The sequence below is a fragment of the Macaca nemestrina genome, chromosome 5 (assembly GCF_043159975.1).
Source record: "Macaca nemestrina isolate mMacNem1 chromosome 5, mMacNem.hap1, whole genome shotgun sequence".
NCBI classification, from domain to species: Eukaryota; Metazoa; Chordata; class Mammalia; order Primates; family Cercopithecidae; genus Macaca; species Macaca nemestrina.
The window spans coordinates 171,957,368-171,972,440 of NC_092129.1; the positions used below are offsets into that span (position 1 = coordinate 171,957,368).

At 39.8% G+C, this 15,073-nt stretch overlaps 1 protein-coding gene across 1 annotated transcript in view; it reads right to left on the bottom strand.

Annotated features, from left to right (window-relative positions):
* Nucleotides 1-4,697: 4,697 nt before the first annotated feature.
* The window catches only part of LOC105482430 (HIVEP zinc finger 1), a 149,120-nt gene continuing 138,744 nt past the window's right edge, over nt 4,698-15,073 (bottom strand). Inside the window, exons 7-8 of the mRNA XM_011742531.3 lie at nt 7,772-8,262; nt 4,698-6,416 (exon numbers count right to left, since the gene is read on the bottom strand). Of these exons, the coding sequence (XP_011740833.2) occupies nt 5,238-6,416; nt 7,772-8,262 (1,670 nt within the window). The 3' untranslated portion in view covers nt 4,698-5,237. The remainder of the gene's footprint in view (nt 6,417-7,771; nt 8,263-15,073) is intronic.

A 15,073-nucleotide genomic window follows, 5' to 3' on the forward strand; every position in this document is an offset into this window, starting at 1 on the left:
GTTTCAAATCCCAGCATCTGCATGGCAAGGTTTCGTCACATCTGTGAGTTGCAGCCTCTCCACCTATAAAACGAAGAGATAATCCTTCCTGCTCGGAATTACGTAAGATTATAGATGGCATGCCGTAGGGATAAATATAGATTGTCCTCCACAGTGCTTCTGTCTGTTCTGTCTCATCCACTATCTCTGCTTAACCAAGTCCCTTCAAGGCCATATTTAAATGTCTCATTCTCTTTGAAGCACCCCCTCATCAACTCAGCCAGGAATTCTTCTTCATTCATACTCCCGCTGCACTTGGTGGTACCTTCTTTTGCCATTCAGGATACCTTGCATCTTGCTGACTTACTCTTCTACTAGAACTGAAGCTCCTGAGGGACAGGCATCATTTAATTTGCATCAAATTTGCATTCCCAAAGTTTTTTTTTTTTTTTTTGAGACAGTCTCACTCTGTCGCCCAGGCTGGAGTACAGTGGCGTGATCTCAGCTCACTGAAAGCTCCGCCTCCCAGGTTCATGCCATTCTCCTGCCTCAGCCTCCCGAGTAGCTGGGACTACAGATGCCCATCACCACACCTGGCTACATTTTTTGTATTTTTAGTAGAGACGGGATTTCACCGTGTTAGCCAGGATGGTCTCCATCTCTTTACCTCATGATCTGCCCGCCTTGGCCTCCCAAAGTACTGGGATTACAGGTCCCAAAGTGTTTCTACACTGTTGGTGCTAAATATTATTGAACATCTGAGTGAATCTTCTTCTTCCACTTAGACTGGTCCCTGGCACATGTTCGTCTTAGACTTCATGACTGCTATTGTTGTTCTACTCCTTAGCATCATGTCTATTCTAAAGTCCCAAATCCTATACTTCCTTCAAAATACAGCAATCCCCAATATACACAAATCATTCTTTAACTTAAGACAATCACTTTCTTAACTCTCACACATTTTTAAAGTCTGTGGTTTCTATGATGTGGTCTATTGTCATGTCCTACTTTACATGATCTCTCATAAGCAGGCATCCTCCTCTGGGGCAGAAACTGTACCTTCTAATTTATTTTGGAGTTGGTTGGTACTTAAATTATTATTGGATTTTGGATGTCTGGGTGTTTTCTTCAAACCCAAGCCTGGTTCAGAAGACAGTGAACACCTAGGAGCAGATAATGTTTCTTTTATGCCTACAGTGCCTTCCATAGAACCTTTATACGCAAGGTTCCAGATAAACCTGTGTGTGCAAAGACTAGGAATCCAATATATTTAAGTAAATGCATCATGACTTTGAGATAACAGATGTTCCTTGATTTACCATGGGTTACATCCCAATGAATCTATTGTAAATTGAAAATATCCTAAGTCAAAAATGCATTTAGGCCGGGCACAGTGGCTCACGCCTGTAATCCTAGCACTTTGGGAGGCCGAGGCAGGCGGATCACTGGAGGTCAGGAGTTCGAGACCAGCCTGGCCAACACAGGGAAACCCCATCTCTACTAAAAATACAAAAATTAGCCAGTGTGGTGGTGTGTGCCTGCAATTCCTGCTATTCGGGTGGTTCAGGCGGGAGAATCACTTGAACCTGGGAGGCAGAGGTTGTACTGAGCCAAGATCACGCCACTGCACTACAGCCTGGGCAACAGAGCAAGACTCTGTTTCAACAACAACAAAAAAGCATTTAATATATCTAACCTACTGAACATCATAGCTTAGCCTACCCTACTTGAAACATGCTCGCTTACATTAGCGTACAGTTGGACAACATCATCTAACAATTATTTATTTAAAAATAAAGTCTAGAATATCTTGTGTAATGTACTGAATACAGTGCACTGTAGTGTGTTTGTGGTTACAATCATGTGGCTGGCTGGGAGCTTTGGCTCCCTGCTGCTGCCCAGCATCATAAGAGATCAAACCACATATTGCAAGCACAGAAAGATATCAAAATTCAAAATTCAGAGTGTGGTTTCTACTGAATGCTTATCATTTCCACACCAGTGTAAAGTTGAAAAATCATTAAATTGAACCATAGTAAGCTGTGAAGAGTCTGTATATAATTCGTAGAGAAAAACATTTTGCTATTCTTGCTTTAAACCTTCTTTCTCCTTTTTCCCCACTTGGTAATGAGAGCAGGGAGTTATTGCCACTAAAATATTATATATGTATAATATATGTATATATATATATTACAAAATATATTTTGAATATCAAATGGGAAATTTAATATTTTAAGTCATGGGAAGTCACTTTGAGAGAAGGTTCTTTAGGTGATATACATCCTGTATTTAGAACTTATAGATGGTTTTGAAACAAAATTAATGAAAATCATCTCTCTGGTACTATTTGAAGTTGACGGCAAAATGTAAGGTGAAAACCAGAAAAGTCAAAAAGAACCCTGATGTTATAATTTGAACTGAGCATGCATCAAGATCTATTAACTATCTTGACAGTCTTCCAACAAAAACGATTATTTTCCATAATCCTTATTAAGTGCTATCACTTAAAATTCAGGTCAGGGATTAACTAGTAAGAAACGTGTTACTTATACTGTTTCTGTGAAAGGAAAATCAGGTCTATATATAAAAAAATAACTGAGAAAATTTGTACATTAAATACCATCAGTTAATTATCATTTCGAAAGAAATAATTATCATTTTGGCTTAAACTTTAGGGAATGAAAATAAGTTATTTGAATGCCCTTGATTTACTTTATAATACATTTTCATAAGCCAGATATAATAATCTTTAACTAGAAAAACGACCTTTGGTTCTTCAGCTGTTTTTTCCAGTACTTCTGATGATGACATTGCAGTGGATTCACACAAGGTATTGAAATTGTTACACATTAAAACTTTCACCTGTTTTGCTGATAAATTATCAAAGAGATTTACTATGTCATTGCACCCTAGTTCTCTACGGGCCTGGGTCTCCACACATGACGGTGCAACAGAATAAAAGTCAAATGTAGTTCCACCAGTTCTCTGAATTACCTTATTTGCAAGTCGTTTATATTTGGGAATATCAAGTGGACACTGCTCCTTGGGAAAAGACGACTTTGAAGAAATAGCACAAAATTATTATTCCCTTGTCTATTTTGTGCATGTGATTTCAAAGTATAATGGGTTGGATTTTGGTAATATTCTTTATAGAGCTGCATATTGCAAATACTAGCAAAATACTTGAAAGGTCACAGTAAAGTTTGAAAGTTGCTAATATTAAAGGTATGGGCATGATGCATTGAATTTTGAAAAGCCCAAAATAAGAATCGTGAAAAGTACAAAATAAGAGTAAGGTACATTACAGCATTATGAAAGTTTCAAGGGAACATCCACTCACATCACAACACTTGTTTTTAAGTACAGAAATTTTTTAAATTAAGAAAAATCTATAGAAACTAAAAAAACCTCAATGCTAAAAACTCCAAGCATAAACTTTGAATTTAGAGAAGTCATCTGTACTTCATTATGGAGTTAGGAATATGCTTATTATACTGCTTTAAAATTTTAGGCAATAAAAAGTTAAGTTCATGACACAGTTCCACATTAATTTTGAGAAATTGGATGGATAACAGACCTCATTTTCAACTACTATTACTGATAGGGCAATGCCATCCCTAGAGCAGGTATTTCCAGAATTCTTTCCAAAGCTATCTCAGAATATAAAATGTAGTTTTATCTTTTTTGGGAGAATTTTGTTACTTAATCTATGGAGATATGTAAATGCAAATTGAAGCATGCATTTAAAGCATCACAGATCCACCAGAGCGTGCTGGGACTGCAGCACACCTTGGAGATCCTAATTGAGAGAAGGATAAGCAAGTTGAAATGCCAGGTCTTTGCAAAGTCACAGACGTGAAGCTGGGGTTGGCTAGCAGCAGGTCTCCAAACCCCTTAGTTGATAGGCTGTCCCCTACCTCTCACCCCGCAAATCATGCTGTTGTCTTACCTATTTTATGTCTCTGCAATCTTTTAAACAAGCCTTTAAAAATATGAATATATTGACTTACTGATGTAGTAAGTATTCAAATTCCAACATTAAAACACTTTTCTCACAAACCTAGCATCTGTAATCATTACTAATGCAAATCACTGCAGTGGTAATTGGGGGCTCCCCATGCCCCCATATTTTTCTGAAGAAGGATGGTTTAACGTTCCAGGACAGGAAACAGTAATGTCTAAAGAGAGTCACTTAAGTAATTTAGAAGTCTGGATTTGGCTTTTCCGTCATCTCGGGCCCTCTGCAGTTCAGTGCTGGACAAAGCTCTGTGAGTGTAACAGGATCAAGGGAAAGAAGAGCCCATAGCTCACGAACAAATCTGGTGTTGGAACCTGGAAATGGGGTTATACGGGTCTCATCTGAGCCAAATTCTAAGGACAATGGGTTTTAACTCATGTTCCCCAGAAATTTCCATACCCTCATTGAGGAACGTTGCCCATTTTAGGCTATATGCTTTATGTACGTACAGAAAGTATTCTTATATATTTAGTCTTCTAATAATAACAATGAAATGACTTCTCACAAGTAAGAAAAATAGGTCTCGCAGTTGTATGGATTTTGGTTACAGTTTCGCATGGTAGAAAGGCGACTCAAGTCTCTGTTTACAAAAAAAACTAAGGGTTGGGGGGAGTGTGGAAAGAATGGAACCCAGAGCTATTTTCCAAATGCAGATCACTGACCACTGGATGATATGAAGAAGGCACAACTGAAGCAATGGTAAAGTCAGTAAACAATATTTTACTGAAACATTTCGTAACACAGAAAATCTGTCTGAAGTGTAAAGTTACTGTCTTACATAAGGAGAACAGACCCATTTTCAAAGACTAATATGAATACAATAAATATGGAGTTTACATACTAATTTATACACAGAAACTCTGCCCCATAGCCATAAAATTTATATTTAACAGTGGAACATATAATTTAATCATTTGATTTATTTGACAGGTCTTCCTTACTAAACACAAATAACTACCTGGTTTTCATATACATATATAATATATTTTTATGTATATAGATATTCAACAATCTGTACAGTTTCTAAACATAAAGCTCCTAAAAGGCACAATTGTCTATACAACATGTACAAAAATGGCTGGAGCTGACACAAAACAACAATTATTGGTCAAAAGTTCATGATTGCACAAAGATTAGTCATGAGTTTATGTCAGAAAAATGTGCTTTAAGGAAAGGAGGGTTTTCAAAGAAACCTGTAAGTGTTATAAAAAAAAAAAAAAGCAATAAAAAATAAAACCCATTAGGTTGCTATCACAAGCCTGTCCTCGTCATCATCACTGCTCACGTCGCTGAACTGCACAGTGGGCTGCCTCCGCGGCAGTACTGTGGGCCTGGGCACCTGTCTGTCTGGAGAGAGAGTCTGCTGGCCTGAGGGCTTTGTAAAAACGTCAGAATGTGCCTTCAGCAGAGGTTGTGACGTGGACACTGGTTGGCCCTGTACGGAAGTGGGTTCAGGCTTGGGCTTCACGTGATTTGCCGAGGCAGCCTTCTCTGTGTCCATTTTACTCAGGCTATCAAGCCTTGCATGGTCACCTGCAGGGGCAGGTGGATTCAGAACTTTTTTTGCGTTTTCCCGCTGGACTTTAGGTGACCCCTGAGGAGACTCGGTCCTGCTGACCTGGTTTGCACTGGCTACAGAAGTCTGCTTGGGTTGTGTCTCGCATGCTTTGCTTTGGGAAGCTGGCATTTCAGGAGCTCCCTGTGCATCGACGGTTACTTGGCTGACTGAGGGGATTAAGGTAGGCAATGCTATGTTCAAGATCTGGAGACCTGGAATGTGTGCCTGAGGGGCGGGGCTGCTTTGTGAGGAAGGGTTTGCAGTCAGAACCTGCAGTCCGACAGCATTGAGAGCCAGTCCTGGTGGATGGACTTGTGGGGCCACATTTGCATTGGCTAGGCCTACAATATTGACAGTTTCCATGCTTAACGAGGGGAGTGACTGCAAGCCTGGGGTACTTAGGTTCTGAAGGCCTGGCACGCGGATTTGGCCAATAGGAATACATGGTACAACACTGCTTAATTCAGCCACTCCAGCGGGGTTTGTAGGGCCAGACACTTCTTTGACCGTATCCCCGGGAGTACTCAAAGTTCTGTGAACGACACTGACAGCAGGGATCGTGAGCTGCACTGGTCCAGCCTGAAGGGGCACAAACGTGGAGTATGTGAGGCCAGCAGGTACCACGTGGATCCCCCCAACTGGAACCATATTATAAGGTGTCCTTGATTGCTGCTGGGAATGCAAAGGAAGGTGGCTAAACAAATGAGTGTGGGGAGAAGGCAGGCCTGGAGTCGGCTGTAGAGTTATTTGCTGCTTCTGTTCTTGAGGGTCAGGATGTGGGGAGGCCACAGAAGGCATCCCCGCCGCTGTCTGGGGGCTGTGCTCGGCTGCAGCAGGAGGAAGTCTTACAGGTGATGGGCTCTAAATGACAAGACAGAACAATCCTTTTATGACAGCTTTTTCATAATCCCCGAGCTATAAAGCTAGTGCTAAATCTATTTCTTCACAATGAGATAAAAGTAAACATATTTGCATTGATAAAAATGAAGTTTGCTGCAATGAAATTATTTTTCGATTTTTAAAAATAAGTTTCCAATTAAAAAATTATTACATCTTTAATTTCTCTCTTTGCCGGTAGAAATAATGGCGATACATCTTGTATAGTCTTTTGCATGTCTCAAGCAAATCTCCTGGATTTTGTCATATTGTATACAGAGAATAACTCTGAGAAGTGGACACAGCTATATTCTTAAGCTGTTATTTTTGTTATTATTTCTGTTTCTGGCACCACTAGCTCCATCTTATTTCAGAGATTAAGAGTTATTGAGAAATTGAGATATAAGTTGGCTGTGACAACTCAATGGGGAAAAATGAAGTAAAGAATTATTTGTGAAGAGATGTTACTGAGAAAAAGGTCTCTGGCTGTTTGTCTATTCATTTGCAAGTTTATGAAATGTCTACTGAAAACCAGATTTCCAGGCACTGGTAAGTGTCTGAGAGGTTTTCGGATAGAGACGCTTACAGCACAATCTGTCACAGTTAGAAATAAATCCTATTGCAATATTCCATACGTACTGAGGTAAGAGAACTGTCAATGAGAGAAGAATGTATTCCTCCAAGAATTAATCATTTGTCACGAAACAGCCAGAGGTAGAGCAGGGACTCACTCGCAGCACATGGAGCGTGACTTTTCAGAGGCCTGTGTCTGCCTTGAGCTAGTTCCCGGGCAGAAAGCTCTCCCGAGCTGCGGGAGCAATGTGATCATTCAAGCAAAGTGAACTTCTTGATGTGTTTTCGGGCCACATTAACTTTGCCATAGAAACTGGTGGCTGTCTTGCCAATGGGGGCAAAGTGCGAAATGTTTGGATAAGTCAGTGACAACCCATCATCACATTAGCACCAGTGGAAAAACAGCTCAGAAGGGGCCAGCAGATACATCAGTTGCGGGACTTGTGTTCACCACTGTCACTTTTTTTTTTTTTTTAATTTCAAAAATTTTTCAAAAAGCAAATAAAAATAAGGGGGTATATTTTTCAAGAACCATTTGGTTCTTTCACAGTTATAATAAAATATCTGAACCGCTTAAAATACTCAACATGATTCCAAAGGACAAAAATGTCCTCTACCCTTAAATACAAGAAAAAAAATAAAGCCAAACAGACTGATTTGAACTAAATAAATCACTCAGGTGCATTCTCTTCTTAAGCCATTAAGTTCTCCATATTTAATAGGTTAAAACGAAAAAGGAAATAAAAGAACAACCGCCAATCATTTACCTGTGTTATAGCAATAGCTTTTCCTGCCACAGAGCTTCTCAGAATTTCTTCTGACTCAGGGTAGTCCACAGACATCTGATGACACGGGGACCTGGAAGCGTCTACAGACAGAGTTGTGTCGTTTCCATCTCTCGCGGCACGCTGCCTGGCCTTCCCCGGGGACAGTGTCTTCCTACTGTACTCAGACTGTGCCGTGCTCAGGATGGTCATTTTGGTGAGCAATGCCCTGGGCAGAACGTCCATTGGGTCCGTGTGTACCCCAGAAAAGCAATCGGTGATCCTGACGTCCTCATCAGCACTCACAGAGTCCTGAAGGCTACTTCTAGATGGAAGGTGCTGCGGGCTGGCTGTGACCGAGGGCGCGGCTGACAGGACTGATTCCGCCTGGCTGTCCTCATCATCATCTTCATTTTCATTGTCATCCTCATCTGGGCCATCAGATTCTTCAAGATCATATCCAGATCGCTCATAACTGAATCTCTGTTTTTCATCTAATAAAAACAACCAAGAGAGTATGTGATGGAATGCTTTGCAAGTGCACAGAGGCTATTTTTAATTTTTTTTATAGGTTTGGTAACTCTGTGAGGATTATAAAAGACAAGGACCCTGCCCACAACGAGCCTCCGCCCTGGCTGAGGAGAAGGCCCTGGGGAAGAACAAGACAGGTGGCCACCAGGATTCAGAGGAGGGCAGCTCTGCGGGAGGGCCGGGTCAGGGATGAGGAATGGGAAATGACTCTCAGAAGGCGAATGAGGCAGGCGGAGGGTAATCAAGAAACAAGGAAATGAAGGCCTTGAAAATCTCTAGAAAATCTTTAAAACACAACTGAACTACATATAAAATTAATAAAGAGTTCAAAGCAACTCTTTTCCTGAGCTTTTTCTCTATTTTGTATCTTCCTTTTACTGAACAAATTAAATCAAACACAAAAAGCTGATGGCTGTTGGTATCTGTGAGCAAAATACATTTTCTTTAGATCTGAATAGTATCACAGATGAGGAAAGAAAAGGACTTTTATTTGAGGAATGTGGGCCCTTTCAAATTACCAGGCCCCAGAGAGGCATTAAGATGACACAGCAATCACATCCTACCCCCTACTTTACTGAAGCTGCTTCCCATTGCCACAGGTAGCTGCGAATTAACCTAGTGATGTGGCATCGGACACCATATCCCACACTTTATAGCTTAACCACGGACAGGCAGTCACTAATCACTGTTACTCCTGTATATCAATGAGAATTCCTGACAGAACTGGCTAACAGTCTACTCGGTAACACCGCCCTCCTCCCCCGCCCTGTTTTTTTGTTTTTGTGGTTTTTTTTTTCTTTTTGCCTTTAAAAATCTGCCTGTAACAAAGGCCAAGCAAGCAGTTTGGGTGAGTCATCTGGGCAGCTGTCCTTAATCTGGCTCAAGTCAACTCTTTCAACCACACTTTGTGCTTTAGTTTCTTCTTTTGGTTGACACAGTCACGTTTCAATGGTCCTCCATGTTATCATATTCACCTAATGTGTAAGCCTTCTTATTTGCTGAGAGATGCTAACATTTGCTGTCAATTTCTGTGATATGATTCAACCCATTCCTCATAGAAAGGGGGATATTATCTAAAAGTCGTCAGTATCAGCCTCATAACATCATGTGAAACTGAGTTTAACAAGGAATCTTCAAGATGACCCAGGAAATAGTTTCAGAAATCTCATAAGCTCATGTGGAACTTTTAGACTCTTCACATTTTCAAAATCTTGCAAATTAGAGGTTCTTTCCCACAGAAAGTTTAATAAAATTTAGTTATGGGGGAGGAATGTCACTGAGATATAATAAAGATGACATCAGACAATGTACAGTTTAGCTGTGATACATTCTGCACTTACAGGCATTTTTTGAAGAGAGAAAAACACGTAAACAGAGCAACAAGCAATAGGCTGCCTTTCCCAAATGGCCTAGACGTTAATTTTTTACTACTTTTTCTTTGTATATGACAAAAATAAGTTCTGAGAGAAAAGTCTTAGAAGATCCATACAAAAGATTTGAGGGTGATTATTTCTAGGGGATGAAAAGAACTTGACATTTTACATTATTTATCACAAACGTGTGCTACTTTTATAATTAAAAAACTCAAAGATGAAACACGCATTTAGGTTCCGTTAGTATGTGGTTTCATAAGCCTTTTGCTTTTAGGGTTCTACTGTTATGCTCTAAAATAAGTAATGAAATAAAATAATACCAAAATATTGAATGGCTCTAGGGGCCTAGGCTGGAGACAGAATGTGTGATTTCCGGGTAAATGCCCAGACTCCTGTGCCTCAGGTACCTCTCCACCTTGTCTGATGTTTGGCATTGTAAAATTCCAGTCATCCTCAATTTGACTTGAATTCGCCACATCAGTAGCAAATTAGGTATTTTTGTGTGTGTGTGGAGACGCGTCTTCTTTAAAGAAGTAAAATTTGTAAAAAGACTAGAGAGAAGGTAATGACTGGGAGAATAAGTTACTGGAGAGAAAGGATGATTTCATTCAAGGCTGATCTTGCCGTAAAGTCTAACAAGGATGTGACTGTTTGCGTTAAACACACACGCGTGCATGTGCATACACACACACACACACACACACACACACACACACACACACACACACATGCATGGCCTAACTTTAAACTTACAACTTTTTCCAAACCCATCAATAAGCCGAGGTCCGAGATAATCAACAGCCCAAAATCTAAGGAAACACAAGCTTGCATCACCGAGGGCAGACACAACAGAACCCCGGTCAGGAGGGTCCTGCTCAAGTATCTGGTTAGAGTCAAGAGTGAGCTGCCAAGATTGTGTAAAACCTCTGGCGGTTACACTCTCACACAGGATCCATGCCATGATCATCACTCAGGTGCTCACAGGAAGGTGCGGTACGAAGTGGCCACTGCGTTCCAGATACTGGGGAGAGAAGCAGTAACCCCACAGGAGTGGCAAGGAACTACACCTGGAACCGTCTCCCCTGTCTCCACCAGGAAAACAAAAGACTTACCCTGTGAGGACAAGGGCGGCACGCACTGTTGTCCTTAGGACACTGGTGAAAACTCACTGCAGTGTGGATAGGGAACAGGAAAACCATACACACATAACCTGTCTCCCTGGGGAGGGACAGGATTACACAGAAACCCCTATAACACTTAGGGGACGGGGAGGAGAACTGAGAAGGCCACAGGCCAGAAACCTAAGAAAATGGTGCAGGTACAAGACTGAATCTCAATCGGAGCAGAGACAGCACCCCATCCTCCTCCTCGCCCCCCAGTGCCAAGCTAAGGAGCTTAGAATTACAGGTAACAAAATAGTGCTTGGAGAGAAACAGGAGAACAAGAACGTGCAGAGAGACCCTTTCTGAGGTACAGTGCAAAAGGAAGACCTAAAACTAGAACTGAACAGGTGACGTTCTTGTGATCCAACTCCCAACCAAAACACAAGGTATCTCTACAGGAACATGAAGCCTTTGCTGCAGTGAGGATGGCTGTAGTGAAAACAAATCGCTCAATCCCAGCCCACTCCTAACTAGATAAACTCTAACTCCCACGCTAAAGGCCTCTAGGAAGGAGAGGCATGCCCATTTCTAGGCATACAAACAATTTCCATGGGTCTCTACTGTCTTACACAAGATGTACAGCTTTCAACACAAAATTACAAGGCATACAAGAAGGCAAGAAAAAAACATGCTTCAGAGAGACAAAGCAATCATCAGAACCACAGTGAGATATGACACCTATGTTAGAAATGACTGAGAATTTGAAGTAACGATGGTTAATATGCTGAAGGCTCTAAAGGGAAAGGTAGGCAATAACAGATGGGACTTTCAGCTGAGTGATGAAAACTACTACAAAGAATTCAATGAAAATGGTGCAAATAAAAAATACAGTCACAATACCAAGAAAACTGTCCAATCCAGAATTCTATGCCCATTGAAAATAATTTTCAAAGATGAAAGAGAAATACAGACTTTCTTAGAAAAACAAAAACTGAGGGGATTCATTGCCAGCTGCTTGACCTAGTGGACAATAAATGTTAAAAGGAAGTTCCTCAGGCAGAAGGAACATAACATCAGATGGAGGCCCGGATCTACACAAAGAAACAAAGAACAGTGAAAACAGAATAAATTGTCCCCATTTTTTTTTTCTTATTTTTTAATTGCTCTAAAAGACACCTGAATGTCTAAAACAATGTCCTGTGCGTTCATAGTAGATGTAAATGTAAAAAGGTATGGCCACAATAGCATAAAGGATGGAAAGGAGGAGCTGTGTATATACTGCAGTAAAGTCTACAGGCTCCATGTAAAGCAATGTAATATTATCTGAGGTAGATAACTACAATTTTTAAAGGTATAAATAGTAAGTCAGTTGAGGAAATAGAGCAGAATCATAAAAAGCACTCGATTAATACTAGAGAAGGCATCAAAAGAAAACTGAAACCTAAAAATGAAACAAACAGAAAACAGCTGCCAATATGGTACATTTTAATCCAATTACACAAATAACAACATTAAAAGGGGTGGTCTAACACATAAATTAAAAGACAGAAATGACTAGGATTGAATAAAATGCAAGTCCCATGTATATACTGTATATAAGAAATGCATTTAAAAATATTGATATAAAGACAAATAGGTTGAAAATAAAAGTTTGGAGAAAGATACACTATAAATCAATAACTAAAATACAGCTGCAGAAACTATACTAATATCAGATGAAGCGGACTTCAGAGCCAGGAATATTTGGAGGATAAACAGGAGCATTACATAATGATACCGGTCATCCCATGGACATAATAATCCTAAGTGTGTACGCAACAGAGCTTCAAAATAAATGAGTGGAAACTGAACAAAAATAAATAAATCCATAATCAGAGCTGAAGACTTCAATAATCCACTTTCGGTAACTGATGGAACATGTAATAAGAAAATCAGAAAGCACATAAGAGACATGTAAAACACTATCAAGACCTAACATACACTTACAGAAATGTTCCACTGAAGAGCAGAACATACCTTTCATGTAAGTGTATGTGGAACATTCACCAGTATATACCATATTCTGAGCTACAAAATAAACCTCAACTATTTTAAATCAGTAGAAACCATACAGAGTGTGTTTTTACATGAAAACAGAATTAAACCAGAAATCAACTAATTGGAAGATATCTGAAAAACCATCAAATTATTGCAGAATTAAAGAACATGTGCATGATACTGGTACAAGAACAGACACATAGATCAACGGAACAGAACAGAAAACCCAGAAATAAGACCGCACACCAGCAACCATCTGATCTTCAACAAACCTGACAAAAAGAAGCGATGGGGAAAAGAGTCCCTATTTAATAAATGATGCTGGGAAAACTGACTAGTTGTATGCAGAAAACTGAAACTGGACCCCTTCTTTACAATACATATAAAAAAATTAACTCAAGATGGATTAAAGACTTAAATGTAAAATGCAAAACTATGAAAACCCTTGAAGAAAATCTAGGCAATATCATTCAGGACATAGGCACGGGCAAAGATTTTATGACGAAAACGCCAAAAGCAATTGCAACAAAAGCAGAAATTGACAAATGGGGTCTACTTAAACTGCAGAGCTTCTGCGCAACAAAATAAACTATCAGAGTGAACACACAACCTACAGAATGGGAGAAAGTTTTCACAATCTATCTATCTGACAAAGGTCTAATATCCAGAGTCTATAAGGAACTTAAACAAATTTATAAGACAAAAAAATAACCTGATTAAAAAATGGGCAAATGACATGAACAGACACTTCTCAAAATAACACATACATGTTGCAGCCAACAAACATGAGGAAAAGCTCAACATTCCTGATCATTAGAGAAATGCAAATCAAAACCACAATGAGATACCATCTCAGGCCAGTCAGAATGGCTATTACTAAAGAGTCAAAAAATAACAGATGCTGGAGAGGTTGCAGAGAAAAAGGAATGCTTTGACATTGTTGGTGGGAGTGTGAATTAGCTCAACCATTGTGCAAGACAGTGTGGAAATTTCTCAAAGACCTAGAACTCTGAAGAAATACCATCTGACCCAGCAATCCCATTACTGGGTATATACCCAAAGGAACAGAAATCATTTTATTATAAAGATACTTGCATGCATGTTCATTCATAATAGCAAAGACATGGAATCAATCTGAATGCCCATCAATGATAGACTGGATAAAGAAAATGTGGTACATGTACACTATGGACTACTATGCAGCCATAAAAAGGAATAAGATCATATCCTTTGCAGGCACATGGATGGATTTGGAAGCCGTCATCCTCAGCAAACTAATGCAGGAAGAGAAAACCAAATACTGCATGTTTTCACTTATAAGTGGGAGCTGAACGATGAAAACACATGGACACTTTGGGGGGAACAATACTCACTGGGGCCTGTCTGTTGGGGGGTGATAGGAATGTGCTGGGAGAACATCAGGAAGCAATGCTGGGCTTAATACCTAGATGATGAGATGATCTGTGCAGCAAACCACCATGGCACACGTTTACCTATGTAACAAACCTGCACATCCTGCACATGTACCCCTGAACTTAGAAGTTGAAGAAAAAAAAAAAGAACACATCTCTAAATATTCATTGGGTTAATGAGAAAGTCTCAAAACTGTCAAATATTTTCAACTGGATGAAAATTAAACAATCGAACTTTGTGGGACGTAACTAATGCAGTAGTCAGTGGGAAATTTATCATATTCAACACTTTCATTAGAAAAGAAGGCGGCTCTCAGATAAATCTAAATTTTCAGTTTTAGAAATCAGAAAAAGAAGATCAAACTAAACTCAAAGCAAGGCGAGGGAAGAAAATAATAAAAATGAGAACCGAAACGATGAAATTGAAAAAAGAAAAATAGAGAAAGGCAATGAAACCAAAAGCTGGGTTGTTGGAAAAATTCTCTGGTAACACTAGCCAAGAAAGAAAGAGAGAAGATACAAATGACCAACATTAGAAAAGAAAGGGGGGATAAACATACACTTTTTAAAAAAAACTATTATACCTTAAGTCCAGGGATACATGTGCAGAACGTGCAGGTTTGTTACATAGGTATACATGAGCCATGGTGGTTTGCTGCACCCATCAACCCGTCATCCAGGTTTTAAGCCCTGCATGCATTAGGTATTTGTCCTAATGCTCTCCCTATCCTTGTCCCCCCCCCCCGACAGACCCCGGTGTGTGATGTTCCCCTCCCTGTGTCCATGTGATGAACATACAATTCTATGCATTTGCCAAAAACCACATACTATACACCATAAAGTAAATTT